The sequence below is a fragment of the Amia ocellicauda genome, chromosome 22 (assembly GCF_036373705.1).
Source record: "Amia ocellicauda isolate fAmiCal2 chromosome 22, fAmiCal2.hap1, whole genome shotgun sequence".
In the NCBI taxonomy this organism is placed as follows: Eukaryota; Metazoa; Chordata; class Actinopteri; order Amiiformes; family Amiidae; genus Amia; species Amia ocellicauda.
The window spans coordinates 2,079,769-2,095,716 of NC_089871.1; the positions used below are offsets into that span (position 1 = coordinate 2,079,769).

The 15,948-nt window shown below is 43.0% G+C and overlaps 2 protein-coding genes across 6 annotated transcripts in view; both read left to right on the top strand.

Annotated features, from left to right (window-relative positions):
• The window catches only part of LOC136718370 (unconventional myosin-Ic), an 84,236-nt gene extending 80,065 nt beyond the window's left edge, over positions 1-4,171 (top strand). For all 5 annotated transcript variants that reach the window (XM_066696071.1, XM_066696073.1, XM_066696074.1 and 2 more), the window contains one exon: positions 835-4,171. In XM_066696071.1, coding sequence (XP_066552168.1) covers positions 835-861 — 27 coding nt within the window. In that variant the 3' untranslated portion in view covers positions 862-4,171. The remainder of the gene's footprint in view (positions 1-834) is intronic.
• A 2,619-nt stretch (positions 4,172-6,790) lies between these two features.
• LOC136718026 (NLR family CARD domain-containing protein 3) lies at positions 6,791-14,605 on the top strand. The gene is made up of 8 exons (XM_066695631.1): positions 6,791-6,998; positions 7,869-9,906; positions 10,939-11,328; positions 12,185-12,271; positions 12,711-12,794; positions 13,038-13,121; positions 13,541-13,624; positions 13,837-14,605. Exons 2-8 carry the CDS (start codon positions 8,057-8,059, stop codon positions 13,928-13,930), a joined length of 2,673 nt encoding a protein of 890 aa, XP_066551728.1. The 5' UTR covers positions 6,791-6,998; positions 7,869-8,056; the 3' UTR covers positions 13,931-14,605.
• Positions 14,606-15,948: the final 1,343 nt, after the last annotated feature.

Consider the following 15,948-nt stretch of genomic DNA (forward strand, 5'->3'; position numbering starts at 1 on the left):
TTGGAAGAGAGATGCCAATCTGCTTTAAATCTGCTTTGACAAAGTAAATATTTCCTCAGAAAAAGGGAATATCACTGCATTATCAATCATGACTGTGATTCACTAGTAAGATCTATGTAATAATTGTAGCCCCTTATTGAGACAGCAGTGAAAAAACAATGATACAAAACCGCAAAATACAAGCAGTTGAACTTTGATTCATTTTTTAAATTGATTTGCTTTCTCATATATGTCGGTTGCCAGCAGTCGTTGAGAAAAACCTGCAGATTTGCAGTTTCTCTTCCCCTAATAGCAGCCTGCCAGTAACAGGAAATGTGAAACAGCTGATTGTCCTGCAACTACCATCTATGCGGAGGTGGAATAGTTTATTCCTTAATTTATTAGTTTTTGAAACAATTGTATTGTATTTGCAGGAGTAGGTAAGCAAGACATAATTTGTTCTGTGTGTATGTGTACAATCTATTCATACGTTACTGCCATGTGTGTGTGAGGGAAAACTGTTCAGTTAAAGGCGTGTGTATATTTCAGTAGGGGTTTAATGATGGCTACTCAAAATCCAGGAATCTGTAATATGTGTAATGGTTTGTGCTATCAAAATCACTGTGTTGCTGCCATCTAGTGATAAGAAACGACAGTTTAAGTAGCTGTGCTAGTGAAGCTAAAATAAAGTCTTGCAAGGCGTCTCAAGCTTTGTAGCCTGTAAATGTATTATACTGGGACATATTGTTATTGTTTGGCATGACACTTGCCAGAGGCTGTTTTAATTTGTGCTCCGTAGGTTTTTACATCTCTTGGGTTTTGAACTCACTGCAAATTTGTATCCGTCTTTTCTAGACTGCTCCTCGTCTTAACTCCAGATGATCATGGAGATTCTCCTATCAAAAGAAACTTCACAAAAGAAAGAAAGAAAGAAAACAAAAAAGGATCAACAACCAATCCACCAATTCGAGTACAGCAGACAAAGCAAGCGCCAACCCCTTCATTGGCTGAAAATCGCCAGTGATGTCTCTGCCTTACCCAACCCGATCCCTGCACTTCACTATTGACAACCAAAGCCAGTGCTTCCAAATATGAAAAAGCTTTTTATTTTTAATTAAAATGATTATTATTGTTATTTCATATCTGAAATACACTAAAAAGAAAAAGTGTGACATTAGATAAACCCTCACACTACACTGAACTGCTGCATGTATAAGAAGTCTAAAGAAATAGGAAAATGTGTTGATTTGAAACCAGGGTATCATTTTTAAGATGTACTTGCGCTCTATTAGCAGTTGTAGCTTCTGCCTTTTCAAATCAACACATCTCAAGTAGTCCAGCGGCACCAAACAAAACCTGAATAATTGGACAAATATGGAGGAACGGACTCTTGGGAGAAACTTTTCCTCCTACCCGTTCATCATTAGTCTTGGCAATCTTCAAAAAATCCTGGGTGGAAAGCAAGGGTCACTTCTGGACGCTATTACTTTACTGTTAAACAAAACGTACTTTTCCCCTCTCTCCTAGAGCAACAGCCGAGCGCATTGAATCAGCTCTTGTGTCGCCAAAGGGAGTCTGCCAGTTTGGCACTGAGGACGGGGCAGGAACAGGGGCACAGACTATCCCAGGCAGGCGCCCCAAAACACTCCCTTTTTTTCTAGGAGTTACATAAATAAAATCGCACAGCTATATCTTATAGCAAACTACTTCTGCTCAAATACCTCCAGCTCTCTATTCAGACCCTGAAAAACAACCTGCCCTTTCTCTCAGTGACTGGTAAAAAGTCATGCCAGTAGAGGTGCTGTCATGACTTCCTTTAAAGGTGGTTTGGCTGGTGTAGGGTAACACTGTATTCATTTAACAATTCCTGCTTTGGGCTTTGTTTTTGTTGTTTTGTGCTTTCATTCGTACTCAAACCCACACCAAACCTATTTCAGACCATACTCAGCCATAACCACACTACCTCTACTGCCATGACTTCTGTTTCAGCTTGTAAACAGCCATTATCTCTTCCTGTAGATGACATCATCCCCCATTTCCAGCACACAGGTTTTGCGCAAGAGAGAAAATCACTCTATAAGCCAACTTGTAACCTTCAGCAAAGCTGGATGCAGTCTTTTGATTTTGCTTCCACCCCCATTCTGTCAATAATCATTTTAATTATCACCTCACTAACTAGTCACAAGCCTCTACAGCCTTATGTATCAATATTAATATCTTGAAAAGTGGCTTCTTATATATCCCAGCGTCAACTGTGTTGGTGGTGACTGTTCCGTTCAAGGCAGCACGAGATATTCCTGAAGAAGAGCATCTGGTGAATTTGAGCACGTGGATGAACTGAGCAAACATTTGAATTGGAAGGAGAGCAGCAAGGGAGGAGACCAATCGCTTCTGGACTTGAGTTTTCCCAGCATGCTTGGGGGGATTAAAGGTGTGGTAATATGAGATCTGTAAGCTGAGCTCCTGTTTGGGATTCCCCCATGTAAACCAGAAATTCTCCCTTCATTCTCTCTGTGTATTTAAATAATAATGATGAAAAAAATACAAGCATTGGATTGGCTTTTGCTGCAGAATGAAAGTACAGTAGTGTGAGTGTTTCATGACCCAAGACCTATCATGTGCCTTGCCAGGATAAATACAATATACTTTTTTTTTTTTTTCCAATTTGTTTTGTTTTTGAAATGCGTAAAGAGTCATTTTTGCATAATTGTGTGTGCGAATGTACTGATGCTTCTCTCCTGTGGTGTCAAAGAGTCCGGGAGATGGGGGGTGAATTTGTTTTATGATGACTTCGATTTTGTACTTACCCATCACCCCTTCCGTAGCTCGTTTAATAAGCCAAAATCTTACCAAAAGTGGCACCTTTCCCTATTTTATATATTTCATTTTTTAAGAGGTTTTAATAGCTTTAATTATATTTTTGACATTTTATGGCTGCCTTCGTGCTATTTAAAAATAATATAAAAATAACAGGGTCATTGTTTTTCCCCATTCATGATCAAATGGCAGTTGAAAAGGCTGCAGTTTCTGGACTGTGGCTTCTTGCACAAAGGTTTTAATGGGGCCCGTTTGTGGCCTACATCCATTTTGTAGGACAAATTATGACATTGATTAATTATCCCAGGGTTTATGTTCTTACAGCAGCATCTAGCAGTTGATTCTGTGATGTGCTGTAGGACTGTGGGGTCTAGGGGGAAGTTTGTGCATCTCTCCTTTTTCAGTTTTAAATTTTCAATTCAGTGTAACACACAGCAAAAATGTAGGATCTTAAAGAGGTGTCAAAATATTATCACACATTATTCTTGACTGGTTATTATGAATTAATTATATGCTGTGTGTATAATTTTATGATTCCACAAAAGAAAACTGTCACCAGGGGGCCTTTTGTTTTCAGGCACATTTTTGGATTACCCCATTTTGTCTCCTTTTTTGCTTTGTTTGCCGTTGTCATGCATTGAGATAATGAACTTGATGTGAAGAGAAATCTAATGTGGTTTAATCTAATCACTGTGTGAATTACAGTGAAGGCCGAGTGATTTGTAGGACTGTGTGGTGAACGTTCGGTCATGTGCTCTCAAATGCAAATCCCTGAACTCAAAGGAAAGTGAAGTAATCAAAATCTGATCTGGAAAACCACTGGCCCCCTCTTTTATAAAATGTGGCAGATGCAATAAGATGATATGGGACTAAGCTAACCAAAGGGGAACAGCTTTTGAAGACACATTTGAAATTGAAATAATCTTCATGCATTTAAGACTTTAAACTGATTTTTGTATCGATTGCACTGTTTCTCCAAGTAACACGTGTTGTGTTGATCAACACATGGAATTTATTTATCTATATTTCAGTAGTTTTAGTATAAGGAATATATGGATATTCTACTGTGTATGATTGTTAAAGGGATTGAAATTATATTGCTTAAACCAGGGCTGAGACCATAAATGATTTCAAAAGCCATAGATGATCTGATCTGTAAATAATGACTGCTAGCCTTTCTAATAATGTGCAATAACAAAGTTTAAAAAAACTGTGGGTTGAACATTTTCAATTTTATTCTATTTTGTTTCCAGTTTCTTTTCTTAAAATACATAGATGACATTTTCCACCCCCAATGGCTTTTCAGTTTGTATCTCTGCAAATCTTTGAATGTAGAAGCTGATCAAAAAAATAAACCTAACCATTGGGCACCCTACTACCCCCTTTCTGAGCTGTTCACTGTGGTGTTTGGAGGAGATCTGACAGGAGATCGGGCAGTGCTGTGCCTTCGCAATCAATTCTGATCCTACAAAAGATCTCTAAATATTTTATGTATGTGTAATGGATCAAGTAACTAGATTAAAAAAAAGTAATGGAGAGCTCCAGTTGGAAGGAGAGAGAGAAGAACTCCATGGCCTTCCAGGAACAGACCCCTGTCCCCAAGAAAACCCAGTCTCCTCCCCCTGTGGTGATCCAGCAAAGCTGTGCACAAGAGATTTAATACCACGGCACGTAAAGGCTGCGGCCTAATTAGGACATTCTCCATTCAGGGCAGAACAGACATGACAGTGTAGGTTTGTCAGAAATATTGCATACGGTTGTTTTTGACCATGTGAATTGTGACGCCTCAGGGAGCGTAGGAAAAGGTAATCCTGAGACGCAGGTTGAAAGCCGTGATCATAATCCGGTTCTGTAGCTGGGCCCAGGTCGTATCTCCCATTATGTACCACGCCCTGTGATATGTCACAGTATGCAGTGATTATATTGTGCATGAAATGAAGGAATTTATCTATTATTACTTCTCTATGAGCAGTGTTGCATGCATGCTAATCGTGAGGGAAACACAAACCACTTAATCAGACTTATCTTTTCGTTCCCATTCCCTCCTTCTCTGTTTATATTGTTCCTACAGAGACAGTCTGCCATGCATTCCTTGCCACTCAGTTCAGTCATGAGACTCTACTTTGGTCATTTTTGTCCAGCTCTGATAGCCTCTAGACCAGTGGTGCCCAAGCCGGGCCCTTGGGGACTCCTTGCGTCGGCTGGTTGGTTCAGCTAGTTACCTGACCGATCAACTGACAAGACAGAACTCGGACAATCATTCATTCAATTAAGGGAGCAGTTTAGAGCTCATTTGGAAGATAGATTGGGTGTTGTGAGGTTTATATGTGAGCGAGGCCTAGGTCAACACATTCACCACTAGACTTGCATGCAACAGCTGTGAAGAAACCCGTTTGACTTGCTCGTTGCTAACATTGCTCGTTATATATAGAGAATAAGTTCAATTAAGACCCAAAGGCCAAACTGTATTACAATCCCCCTAGTAATTAGGCAATAGATGGTGACATACATATATTGAGTTTATGTAATAAAAATAAATAATCTCTCCTAATCTGTTCTGAACTATGGTTGTGGCTTTTTGAACCACCCCTACAAAAACCAGCAAACACAGGTGTCCTCCAGGGACTTGGGAAGCACTGCCTTAGAGATGTGCAGGATTTCTGCAAATCCTGGGGCATGTATAGAAAGTCCCAGGGCTGTTCTACATCACACCTCTTTTATCCTTGCAGAACATAGACTTGGAATGTCACGTTTCCTTTCTATATGTTTGATGGGAAACAACTCTGTAATGAAGGCCACATGGGAAGTTAAATTCAGTGGGATTAAATGATGGGAGCATCTTGCACGTTTTCTTCAAAGAAAGAAATCCGTATACCATGGTGAGGTGAAAGGTCATATCTGTATCGATCTGACCCTAGAGACGCTTCTATTACTGACCTTTTACCTATGAACTGTTCCAAAATGTCGTCTTATAAATGTTGTATTTATGTTCGGGGGGGATGTGTACATTTTATGATGTGTGGTGGCCAAAGCTTTAGGCCACCAAGATAAATTAAAAAATCCTTACCAGTGTGCATGATGTTAAAGTGGCCAAAAAGGATGCTTAACTTGGACAATGTGTTCTTAAAATCATAATTTACTGTTGAATTTTACTAAAGTTCAGTTCGTAGGAGGAATTCTTTGGTAAAGGCATCCAATAACTGGAGCCGATCCCTGATGTCAAAGCGCATGCTGCGTTCCCTTTTTGATGTCATTTCTCTTCCCTGCAGAATGGATTTTGCAGATGTGCCTTGTGTGTAAATGAAAATCCCAAACTTATTTCTATGGAATGACTTATTTGGAGATCTGCACGACTGTTGCAGAATGGCTTTGGTTTAGTTTTTCCTCACAGTGTCATTTGTTTAAGGGCTGATTGCTCAATCCAGCTGTCCTTAAAATAAGGCTTATTCAGGCTTATTCACTGCGATAATGTATTTTTTTGCTTTCTTTTCCTGGCTCTCTTATAGAAACCTATGTTATCGCATTTAAAAGCTAAAGACAAAGCATTGTATGGGTTTGAATGACTGTACACACGTTCTTGTACAATGGGAGGAACACTAAAATTAAAAAAAAAATATTTTCCAATTAAAAAAAACAAAGTGTGTCGTCTGATCCCTGACTCGAGGCTGTGCGAAGAGTGCTACAACCTTTCTGTGTAAGGGAAATGATTTCAACTGGTGCTATCAGTGGTTTAGTACTGTGTGTATAATGCATGCATGCGTGTAATTAAGGACCATTATATTGCATGTGTTAAAAGCTTAGTACCATTGATGCATACAAATGGTTTAGAGTAGAAACTCACCAGCACTTAAACCAATGCAAGTTATTCTGGAGCTAAACCCAATCTCACTGTCTTGCACATTTTGAACCCGTCACACGGTTGGTGTGCGTTTTACCAGAAAGGGCCCGGCAGGATGCGTGACGTCAGCGCGCTGGGAGGCGCAGAGGAGAGAAGTCACGTGAGCCGAGAGAGGTCCCACTGCCAGCCTGTTCACTGGGGTGGAAAGCAGACACTGGCCAGACTGGCCGTTTCGCGCATGTGTGCCCACGCACTTTCATTCACCTCTCAGCCTCTCATTCCGTGGAATAAAAGTGTGCATACGTTTTAGTTATGGACAAAGCTGTTGGACATCAGCCGGCCAGTGAAGCAGATGAAAGAGGAGGTAGGTTGCGGAGTGTATGCTGTCTGCCCGTGTTAGCGTCGGTCATTGCGGTGTTGAAAAGCAATCGGTAATGTATTTGTCTGTGTAGGTATTTAATGCCGTCCAATACAGACTTCTCGCTGAAGGTACGTGCATTTTATTCTTCAATGTTGGAGAGAATGACGTGGATGTTTTTGCATCATGCGTTGTTGGGGAGTTTTTCTTCCTGGGCATTCCCGATGGCCAGCCCTGCCGCATCTGTTCGTGCGGGACTTTCCAAGACCACTATATACACTTCGTGTCTGACAGAAGACGAGCAGTTGCGAGCATGCGTGTTTCTGTTGCTACGCACAATGCACTCCAATGCAAATCCAATGTGGCTTATCCTGTTTATAACTGGATTTATTCTAGTAAAGACAATGTAACCGAATTCATTGCACTATATTTATTTTACACATCTGTATTGGCGGAAAGAAAAAGTACATGACTAGTACGTTTTTATAAATCACTGTCCTGGTATGTTATCTGTGGATCACACTTATGCAGTAAAACTAGTAAGGATATTTGAAATGCAGGGCATGTTTCTGTTGTCTTTTCCTCTCTTAACATATAGTATGTTTTAAAGTGATGCGAGTTCCTCTGATGTGATATCTGGGGGCTAATGCACACACACACTTGCACAGTGTGAGCAAGATGAGGCAATGCCTGGAGCCCAAAAAGTGCACTCGTTTAAATGTGCAAAGTATTGCAGTCCTTGGTTTGCCCTGAGAACTTGTAGAGTTTTAAAAGGGGAAATCAAGTTAAAAAGGGGAAGGATGGATTATCTGACATATGTAATGTCATATTTATATGAAAACTAACCAAAAAATGTGTCCCTTTTTTTTTTTTAAGTCCTGCGTGATTCAGTCCTGGAAAAAGGACAATGAGAGAAGCAACAAGCAGAGCTCCAGCCCGATGCCAGCGCAAGCGGCTGCTGCACCCAAGAAAGTCGAGAAATGGTCAGGGGGAAACGACACTTCTGTCTCCCAAAGAGGAAACTCGAAAGACCTGAGACGCAGATTTAGACCAGTGGAGGCACTATGGCTCTGGGGCCCTGCATACTGGAGCTGCAGGAGAGGAGGCCGGAGCTGGTGCAGGACTGGAGCAAACACGTGGCCTCTTTCTTGGATGTCCTGTATAGAGGCCAGGTTATAACTGCAGAGGATGTGAGCCTTATTCGTGGTGAAAACTTAGGACAGATGGACCAAATGAGAAAACTACTGGATGTGCTTTATAGCAGGGGCGAGGAGTCCAGCAGAGCCTTCATCGTGGCACTCCATGAATTAGAGCACCGCACGAGGGACCTCCAGCCAAAACCATACAGTAATGGCAATGGCCTGAGTCTGATCCCTTCCTGTCACACAGTACCAGTCGGCACGGCTCCTCACGGTGTGGGGGAGATCGGTAAAAGTGTCGGTCGGACTGAAAGTGATGTTCCTCACCCAGAAAGTCTCCAGGACCTGTTTCAAAAGCACAAGAAGATTTTGGTCAGTCAGTACAATCTGGTTATGGATTATGTTGGTAACAGAGGCCAAGGGCAACCCATCCAGAAGAAGTACACTGAAATAACCCTGGTTCAGAAGGAAAGCTTCACTGTGAAAGGGCAGCATGAGGTAACTGAAGTGGGCAACGCCTTTAAGAAACTGGAGCTGGAGGGGATGGAACACGTGTGTGAGTTTGGGACGATCTGCGAGAATCTGTTGCAGCTGCACAAGGACACCACTCTGCTCTCTGGAGTGGCCGGCAGTGGCAAGACCACTGTCACCAAACGCTTGGTCCAGGTCTGGGCCAGCGATCCACACACTTCCAAGATTGTCTTTGTCTTCACCTTCAGGGAGCTGAACCTGATCATGGAGTCCAAGAGCTTAGAGGATCTGCTCTCCTCGCACTACAGCCACCTGAAGTCCATCTTAGGCCAGGTTTTGTCCTCCGACCCCTCACGTATTTTAATCATACTTGATGGGCTGGACGAGTTCAGCTTACCGTTGGATTTTGAAAAGACCCCGAAGTGCACAGACACCACTCTGCCCCAGAGGATCGGAGACATAGTGGTGAACCTCATCAAGGGGAACTTGTTGCCTGGCTCCACGTTGCTCATCACTTCCAGGCCGCACGCCGTCTCCAAGCTCCCAGAGCAGCTTGTCCGCTACTTTTACCGCATACTGGGTTTCTCATCTCTCCAGCAGAAAGAATATTTCAGGAAGAGCTGTGATACTCCTGAGGTGTCGGAGGAAATATGGGAATACATCTCCACCCAGCGCCCTCTCCTCCTCATGTGTCATATTCCAGCCTTCTGCTGGATTGTCTTCACTGCCCTGCAGGAAAATGTCTCGCTGAAAGACGGGAACAAAAATTCAACCACTGTGACCGAGATCTACTGCAGGTTTCTCAAAGCCATTGTGGTCTTTCACGGGGACCAGAAAGCCGGGTCTCACATTCAAAGCCTCCTGAAGGCAACAGAGTCACTGCGAACTTTGAAGCCTTTGCTTAAAGACTTGGGAGCGCTGGCATTCAAAGGTCTAGTGGAGCGGAGGTTCATCTTCGACCCCAGGGACCTCTGCAGGTTTTCCCTTGACAAGAGCGAGCTGTCCAAAATGTTCCTTGTGGAGATCCTCAAAGAAGACAGAGACTTCCTCGCCTACGAGAAGAGCTATCACTTTGTGCACACCAGCTTGCAGGAGTTCTTTGCAGCTCTGTATTATATGTTGGAATCCCAAACTGGGATAGATCCCTTCTCCTGCCTCAAGCCGACTTTACTCCCTGCTCCACGGAGGATAGCGGCCAAGATCCAGAAGTTCTTTGGCCCGAGAAAAGTGTTCAGGAAGCGGGTGAAAGAGGCCTTCTACTGCAGCCATCGGCTTCAGTCGGGGCATCTGGATCTGTTCTGCAGGTTTTGTATCCAATTGTTTCCAATGCCATTGATAGAGCAACATTGTGCTGAAAAGATGCAATGTGTTTGTTTTGGTTACAGAAGTGCTTTTGTGTAACTTTGTGTAACCCCTGTTACAGCAAACTACCAAGCTTTACTCAGTGGCGACTTCACGTTTATTTGTGTCAGCTGCTCTTTCCTTTTACCCCCAAACTAAACTGCTACCAAGTGCGCATCTATTATCTACCAATATTGGGACCAAGTTTTGATTTAATCCAACCCTCAATCTCTGGCCTCGCACAGATTGATGCATCAGGTCAACTGGGCCACGAATCATGACAAACATTATGATCCACGAAAAAATATTCCTTTTCGGCTGGAAGGTGAAGCAAGTGTTTGTGTTGTGACTCATTCTGGACTCCTAATTTACATAATAGGTAAATGTATCCCAGACGTGTGTGCTGTGCTGAAACTCCTGTCTCTCGCCTGTGCAGCAACAATTTCAGGTGGGCGGAGTCCAGCCGGGAGACGCTGGGGAATGTATGTATCTATTAATCACTGAACGTTGGGCTGCAGAACGTGTTGTGACAGACTAACACTGCCTCACCTTCATACCGGCAAGGAAATAAGATGCTTTTCCTTTAAAAAGTAAAACGTTTTGTTTACAGGAAATAATGTTCACGTGCATGTATTTTGTTTTCTTATTCCCTGGCAACACATAATATACGTATTTCCTCAAAACTGAAACTGGAGCACATAAACTGTAGTCCTAATATATACTCCGGATTTAATTAATGTAAACAATGTACACAACACGGTACCAGATTTTTTAAAGGGGAATAGTTCAGTTCAGTTACATGAGGGGACATAATTACCAAAAGCTGGCAGGCAGTTGCCATAAAAATAATTAAAAGTACAACAACTCCATCTGAAATAAAAGAGTAAGTGTGTTGGGAGGGGGAAGGAATAAATAGAAATCATGGTGTTTGTCACCAGCCAAATCTATCTAGTTCAGCCTCCTAAAGCCACTCGTCTCGTTCTTCCCCCCCACAGGTTTGTGTCCGGCCTGCTGGTGCCCAGGACGCGCCACATCCTAGCGGGAGTCTTTCACCCCCAGCGAGGTCCCTGCACCCCCAGCGCACTCTTCCTCTTCCAGTTCCTTCACAAGCAGCTGGAGAACTGCAGTCTGCCACCTGAGAGGCAGGTCAATGTGTGCCACTGCCTGTATGAGGCGCAGGACCCCAGAATGACTGAGAGGATGGGGGAATGGCTAAGCAGGATGTCCCAGAACCAGGCCTGGCACTCCCCCAGGGACTGGTCTGAGCTGGCCTTCCTGCTCCAACTCGCGCACCACCTGGACGAGCTGAACCTGGAGAACAGCGGCCTGGGAGTGGAGGGGCTGCGCCGCCTGCTGCCCGTCCTTCCCTTCTTCACCACCCTCCGGTACGGCACTGCGCCACTCTTGATCGAAGCACTATAGTCGTTATAAATCCTATATGGAAAACCAGCCAATCACAGAGCAGCATTTAAAAAAAATGTCAGTATCTCTTATCTTGGGTATAAATGTCATCCCGTGCTGACAATTATGGTACACATAGAATTCATAAATTCTTACCAGAAACGGTTCAGGACACTTAAATGCTAGTGGTAAAAGTTTTACAGGATGTACATTTGTTTATTAATTAACAGTTTTGTTATGTTGCACCAGCATGAAAACTTAACAGATACTGTATGTCAGTTACAACCGATTCTGGACCAAACAATGAGTTGATAGTTATGTTTTCCAAATATAAACATATATTTGTGTCTTACGTTTTCCTTATGTGTGTGAAAATGAATAGGTTGTGTGAAGTCTCTCTCTGTGCAGCCAGATCCTCGCCCAGTCCTCTCAGACAAACTGCATAGATTTCATTTCTTGGACACCTTTCACATCATTTACTAAAGTAAATGTAACTTCTGAACTAATGAGTATTCAGCGGGCATCTGCTCTCTAAAGAGTATTTTGGTAGTCAGTCAGACAGAACAAAGCTCAATACCAGAATCTCTACAACAGATCTATTATCGTTAAGTCTTTGTAATTACTCTGCATTGCCAGATTGTGGCTTACTGTGAAATTCAGCATCCGATCAAGACTAAGACCACACCTTCATTCACCAAACATAAGTGCAGCCTGCTGGGGTCAATCTGTGTACACAACTGCAATTTCTTTGAAAGGCCAGGTATCCTCTGTGACATCTCTGCAATGATGGCTGATGGGATACCCTTGTATTTCTATTTGTGCGTCTCTCTCCTTATGCAGGCTGGGCCAGAATCCCTTGGGCAGAGAGGGGGCCGTGCTGATGGCTGCGGTGCTGAAGAGCCCGGACTGCAAGATCGAGAGGCTGTGGTAGGAACTCAACATTAAAAATATTCTTGATCGGGGGTATCGGTGCCACCACCGTGCCAACACACATGGTGCCTGTGCTACCCATTCCAGCGCACTGGCCCCATGTAATAGTTGGCATGATTTTGGCACTTGACTGTGAATGGCAGAACAATTATAGGATATAGATGTATACTGTATCTTTTATATATAACTATATACTTACCATAATACAAGCAGTACCAGGGCTGCAGTACCAATGTGCTGCACCAGAGGGCGGACTTTGTGCAGAGGTGCGTGTAACCATGAACTCTGCGAAGAACAGAAGAGACTGCACCGCTGGGCGATCACCGGTATTTAATGGATATAAACAATAATAGGAACAACTAGACCTGAATTTTGAATCTTGTATATCGATTGTCATGTTTTGTGGTCCTAATGGCCGTATATTTCTCATGCCCAGGATGGTTGACACCAGGCTTGGCTCAGAGGGAGTCCAGATGTTGTCAGAGGGATTAGCGAAGAACAGCACTGTGACGGATCTCAGGTGAGAGAGCTAAACTATTCATTATTTGATTACGTTATATAGCATTCTCTTTTATCCAAGACAATGTGTATGGTTTAACACTAAGATCGTGTATCACCGCCATATAAGTTAACCATTACAGTCAGTAAAATTTAAGTTGTACAATAAAAGGACCTGTTTACATGTTTGTAAGCGTGCTTGACAATTGAACGGACTGTTTGTGCATTTGCTTGGCAATTGACGTTCCCCCATTGATCGGCACAGGATGGCCATTAACAGCATTGGGGATGAAGGGGCCAAATGTCTCGCGGAAGTCCTGAAAAGAAACAAGACCTTAAAAGACATCCGGTGAGGCCATAAATGAGTTCCACCCATAATATTAATACCTCGATGTTGATTTTATATCCCTTATTGTCTATCTAAAGGAGTGTCATCCAGTCCCGAATCGTAGTCAGAAGCCAGGGAATCTTTTCTCCTTTATTTTCTTTTCCTTTTCTTTTTTCTCTTTTCTCTCTTCTCCTTTCCAATTTCTTTTTGTCATGTAAGCTAGTGGTACAGGGTAGAGAGGGAGAGCTGAACACCCGTACCTGCTTATGATCACCTGCTCGGGCTGCCACGTGGATGTGCCCGGGTGCGGAATTAAAAATAAACAAAAACAGACGGGCGCATGGCGATGTTCGATGACACATTCACTTGTGTTACAAGGGCTGAACTGCATTGCACAGGTCAGTAACTAACACAGTGGCGCTTTTGGTTTCCACCACCAGGTTAAGGGACAACGTGATAACCGATCAGGGGGCCGAGCTCTTCATGGTAGCTCTGAGAGAGAACACCACGCTGGAGTACCTATGGTAATCAATTAATCAATTAATCACTCATTTTCCGGACATTTGCTAATTAAAGGAATGGGCGCCCTTTTAAAGGCGAGCTACATCTCCGAGCACTTTACAGGTTAAACAAGTACATTTTCCATCCAGATACAGAGCTCTTTATTGGAGGTCTCTCATTAGAACTAAACCTCAGGCTGACAGAATTTTTTGTCTGGTTTTGTTCCCCCCAACAGGCTGTTCGACAACAAGATGTCCAAGGAAGGAGTGAAGAAAATGAAGGAGTTTGCCAAGACCCGGGAGGGACTAGATATCAAAGTGTGCATCTGACGTTCTGACTTGTACAGCGAGGGTACATTCAACCTCAGGGCACAAGAGGACACAGACATGGATGTAAATGCAGTTTATTTTGGCCTGGACTCGCTTGACTAAGGGAAACATTACCTGGCCATGAGCACGAGGCCATCAGAACCCCCCACCCCCCACTAGATGGTATGAGCCAAGCAGCTGCTGCAAAATCAGAGTTGGGGTGGAGGAGTGATGCAAAGCAATAAATGCTGGGAAAGTGCGTTTGTTGCCGGATTTGTACTCTTGCTAAGCCGGGAGGCAGGTGCTAGATCGGGGTTGTCCTTTTCCCCCGAACTTCAGTTTAAAACTCCATTAAGACCTCGGCTAAAGACTGGACTAAAGAGGTCATTTCTGCACAGTGTCTTCCATATCCTCTTTATTGTTTTAAATGTAAAAATCTAAAATGTGTGTGTGCTGAATTATCACGGTGCAGTGCATGCAGGGGAAAACGCAATCCTTTTCTTTGTTGAGCCATAGTAGTATTAGTATTAAACTAAAAAAAACTTTTAAGCTGATCTTTTTTATGAATTAAAATGATACTATTTTACCAGTTCTGGTGTTTGGACTTCAGTGTTACTGCTTTTGTTGAGTAGAAAACTAACAATGATTATTTATTTTGTCAAATGGCTAATAAATAAATAATGCATTTGTATTTTTTACCTTTGTGATTTATTAACACAATAGGCGTGAATTCAAACCCGGGTTCATTGAGAAGGAGGATACTTCCCAAACAGGGATGGGACATTGTCATTACCATAGGAATTTGGTGAACGTATTTGTCTGACGAAGCTGCTTATCGGCCGCTGTGTGTCACTCGGGCAGACCCCACTTTATCTAGTGACAACACGGAGCGATCTCTTGCCAGAGAATGAAGACGCACGCAGCCTCACGGCCTTTGGGTCGTATCCTCTCTCTCGGGTAACTGGAGCTGCTTTCAAGTCGAGGATAATACCCAAATGGGGTTGGGGTACAGTATACCCAAAATGTCAATGGGAGGCTGGCAGTTGAGGAAGCCAGCTCCAAGGCCACAACCTGCTATGAGAGAAGGCTTTAACTTACAGTAGCAGATAAAATACGGGTGGCCGGAAAAATGAGGGCCTGCACACCTCTACGATATTAGGCAAGGGTAGGTCAAAGGTCACTACTGGAAAGAAAACCACCACAGCAGGGGGCAGGGACCAGCAGGAACCTGCACACACCAGTCAAGGACTGCCGGAGCAGGCTAAACTGGCTTAACACCGTAAACTGAAAAGGAGAAGCAGCAAAAGATGCACACCATCCAGTAGGAACCCAGGAGCAGGGTCAGAGGCCGAGCTGCACTGGGATGTAAACTATGATAGACTGAGCGAGGTGTAAGGGGCCAAAGGCACCAATGCATCACCATCAGACAAGCCAGGCTCAGCTGCTCATAGTGTACCATTTTTAAATAAATCTAAATTATTTGTTTGTGGTGAAGCGGTTCATTATAGCGACACCCGAGGCCAACAGGTTACCAGGATGTGCAGACGGGTACAAGTATAAAACAGCCAGGAGAGTACAGGCTTGATATGTGGTGCCGCACTCCCATGGCACTTTAAAAATAAATTAAATATAACAAACTGAAAGCGGCTAACATTTAACTATACAACTTTATTTGCTTAAGTCTTGCACTGAATTTTTATTTTACTTCCTAATAAACTTCACTCATGACTAATATAGTATATTGTTTATTATGGTATTATGTTACGTAAAAGGTGGATATTTTGTTGCACTGGTCAAAGGCACCTGCTGAGAAATAAATGTACAATATAAATTAAAATAATAACCCCTTAGTAAATATTGGTGCCTAATTGCCATGCCAAGATTTTACTACCACAAACGAATGCCTGGATTAAATATTTAATTACTTTCAGTTTAACATCTTTTTCGAATCATGTTCTGCCTCACCGTGTCTGGGGGTTTTCTTGAACTGTGTGGCTATTTCAACTATCTGCCTGCTTATGTTGTGAATCCCCTTCCAA

Coding starts and splice junctions, on each gene's coding strand:
- LOC136718026 (XM_066695631.1), top strand. CDS start 8,057: ATGGCTCTGGGGCCCTGCATACTGGAGCTGCAGGAGAGGAGGCCGGAG. Junction 9,907..10,938: donor CATCTGGATCTGTTCTGCAG/GTTTTGTATCCA, acceptor TCCCCCCCACAG/GTTTGTGTCCGGCCTGCTGG. Junction 13,122..13,540: donor AAGACCTTAAAAGACATCCG/GTGAGGCCATAA, acceptor TTCCACCACCAG/GTTAAGGGACAACGTGATAA.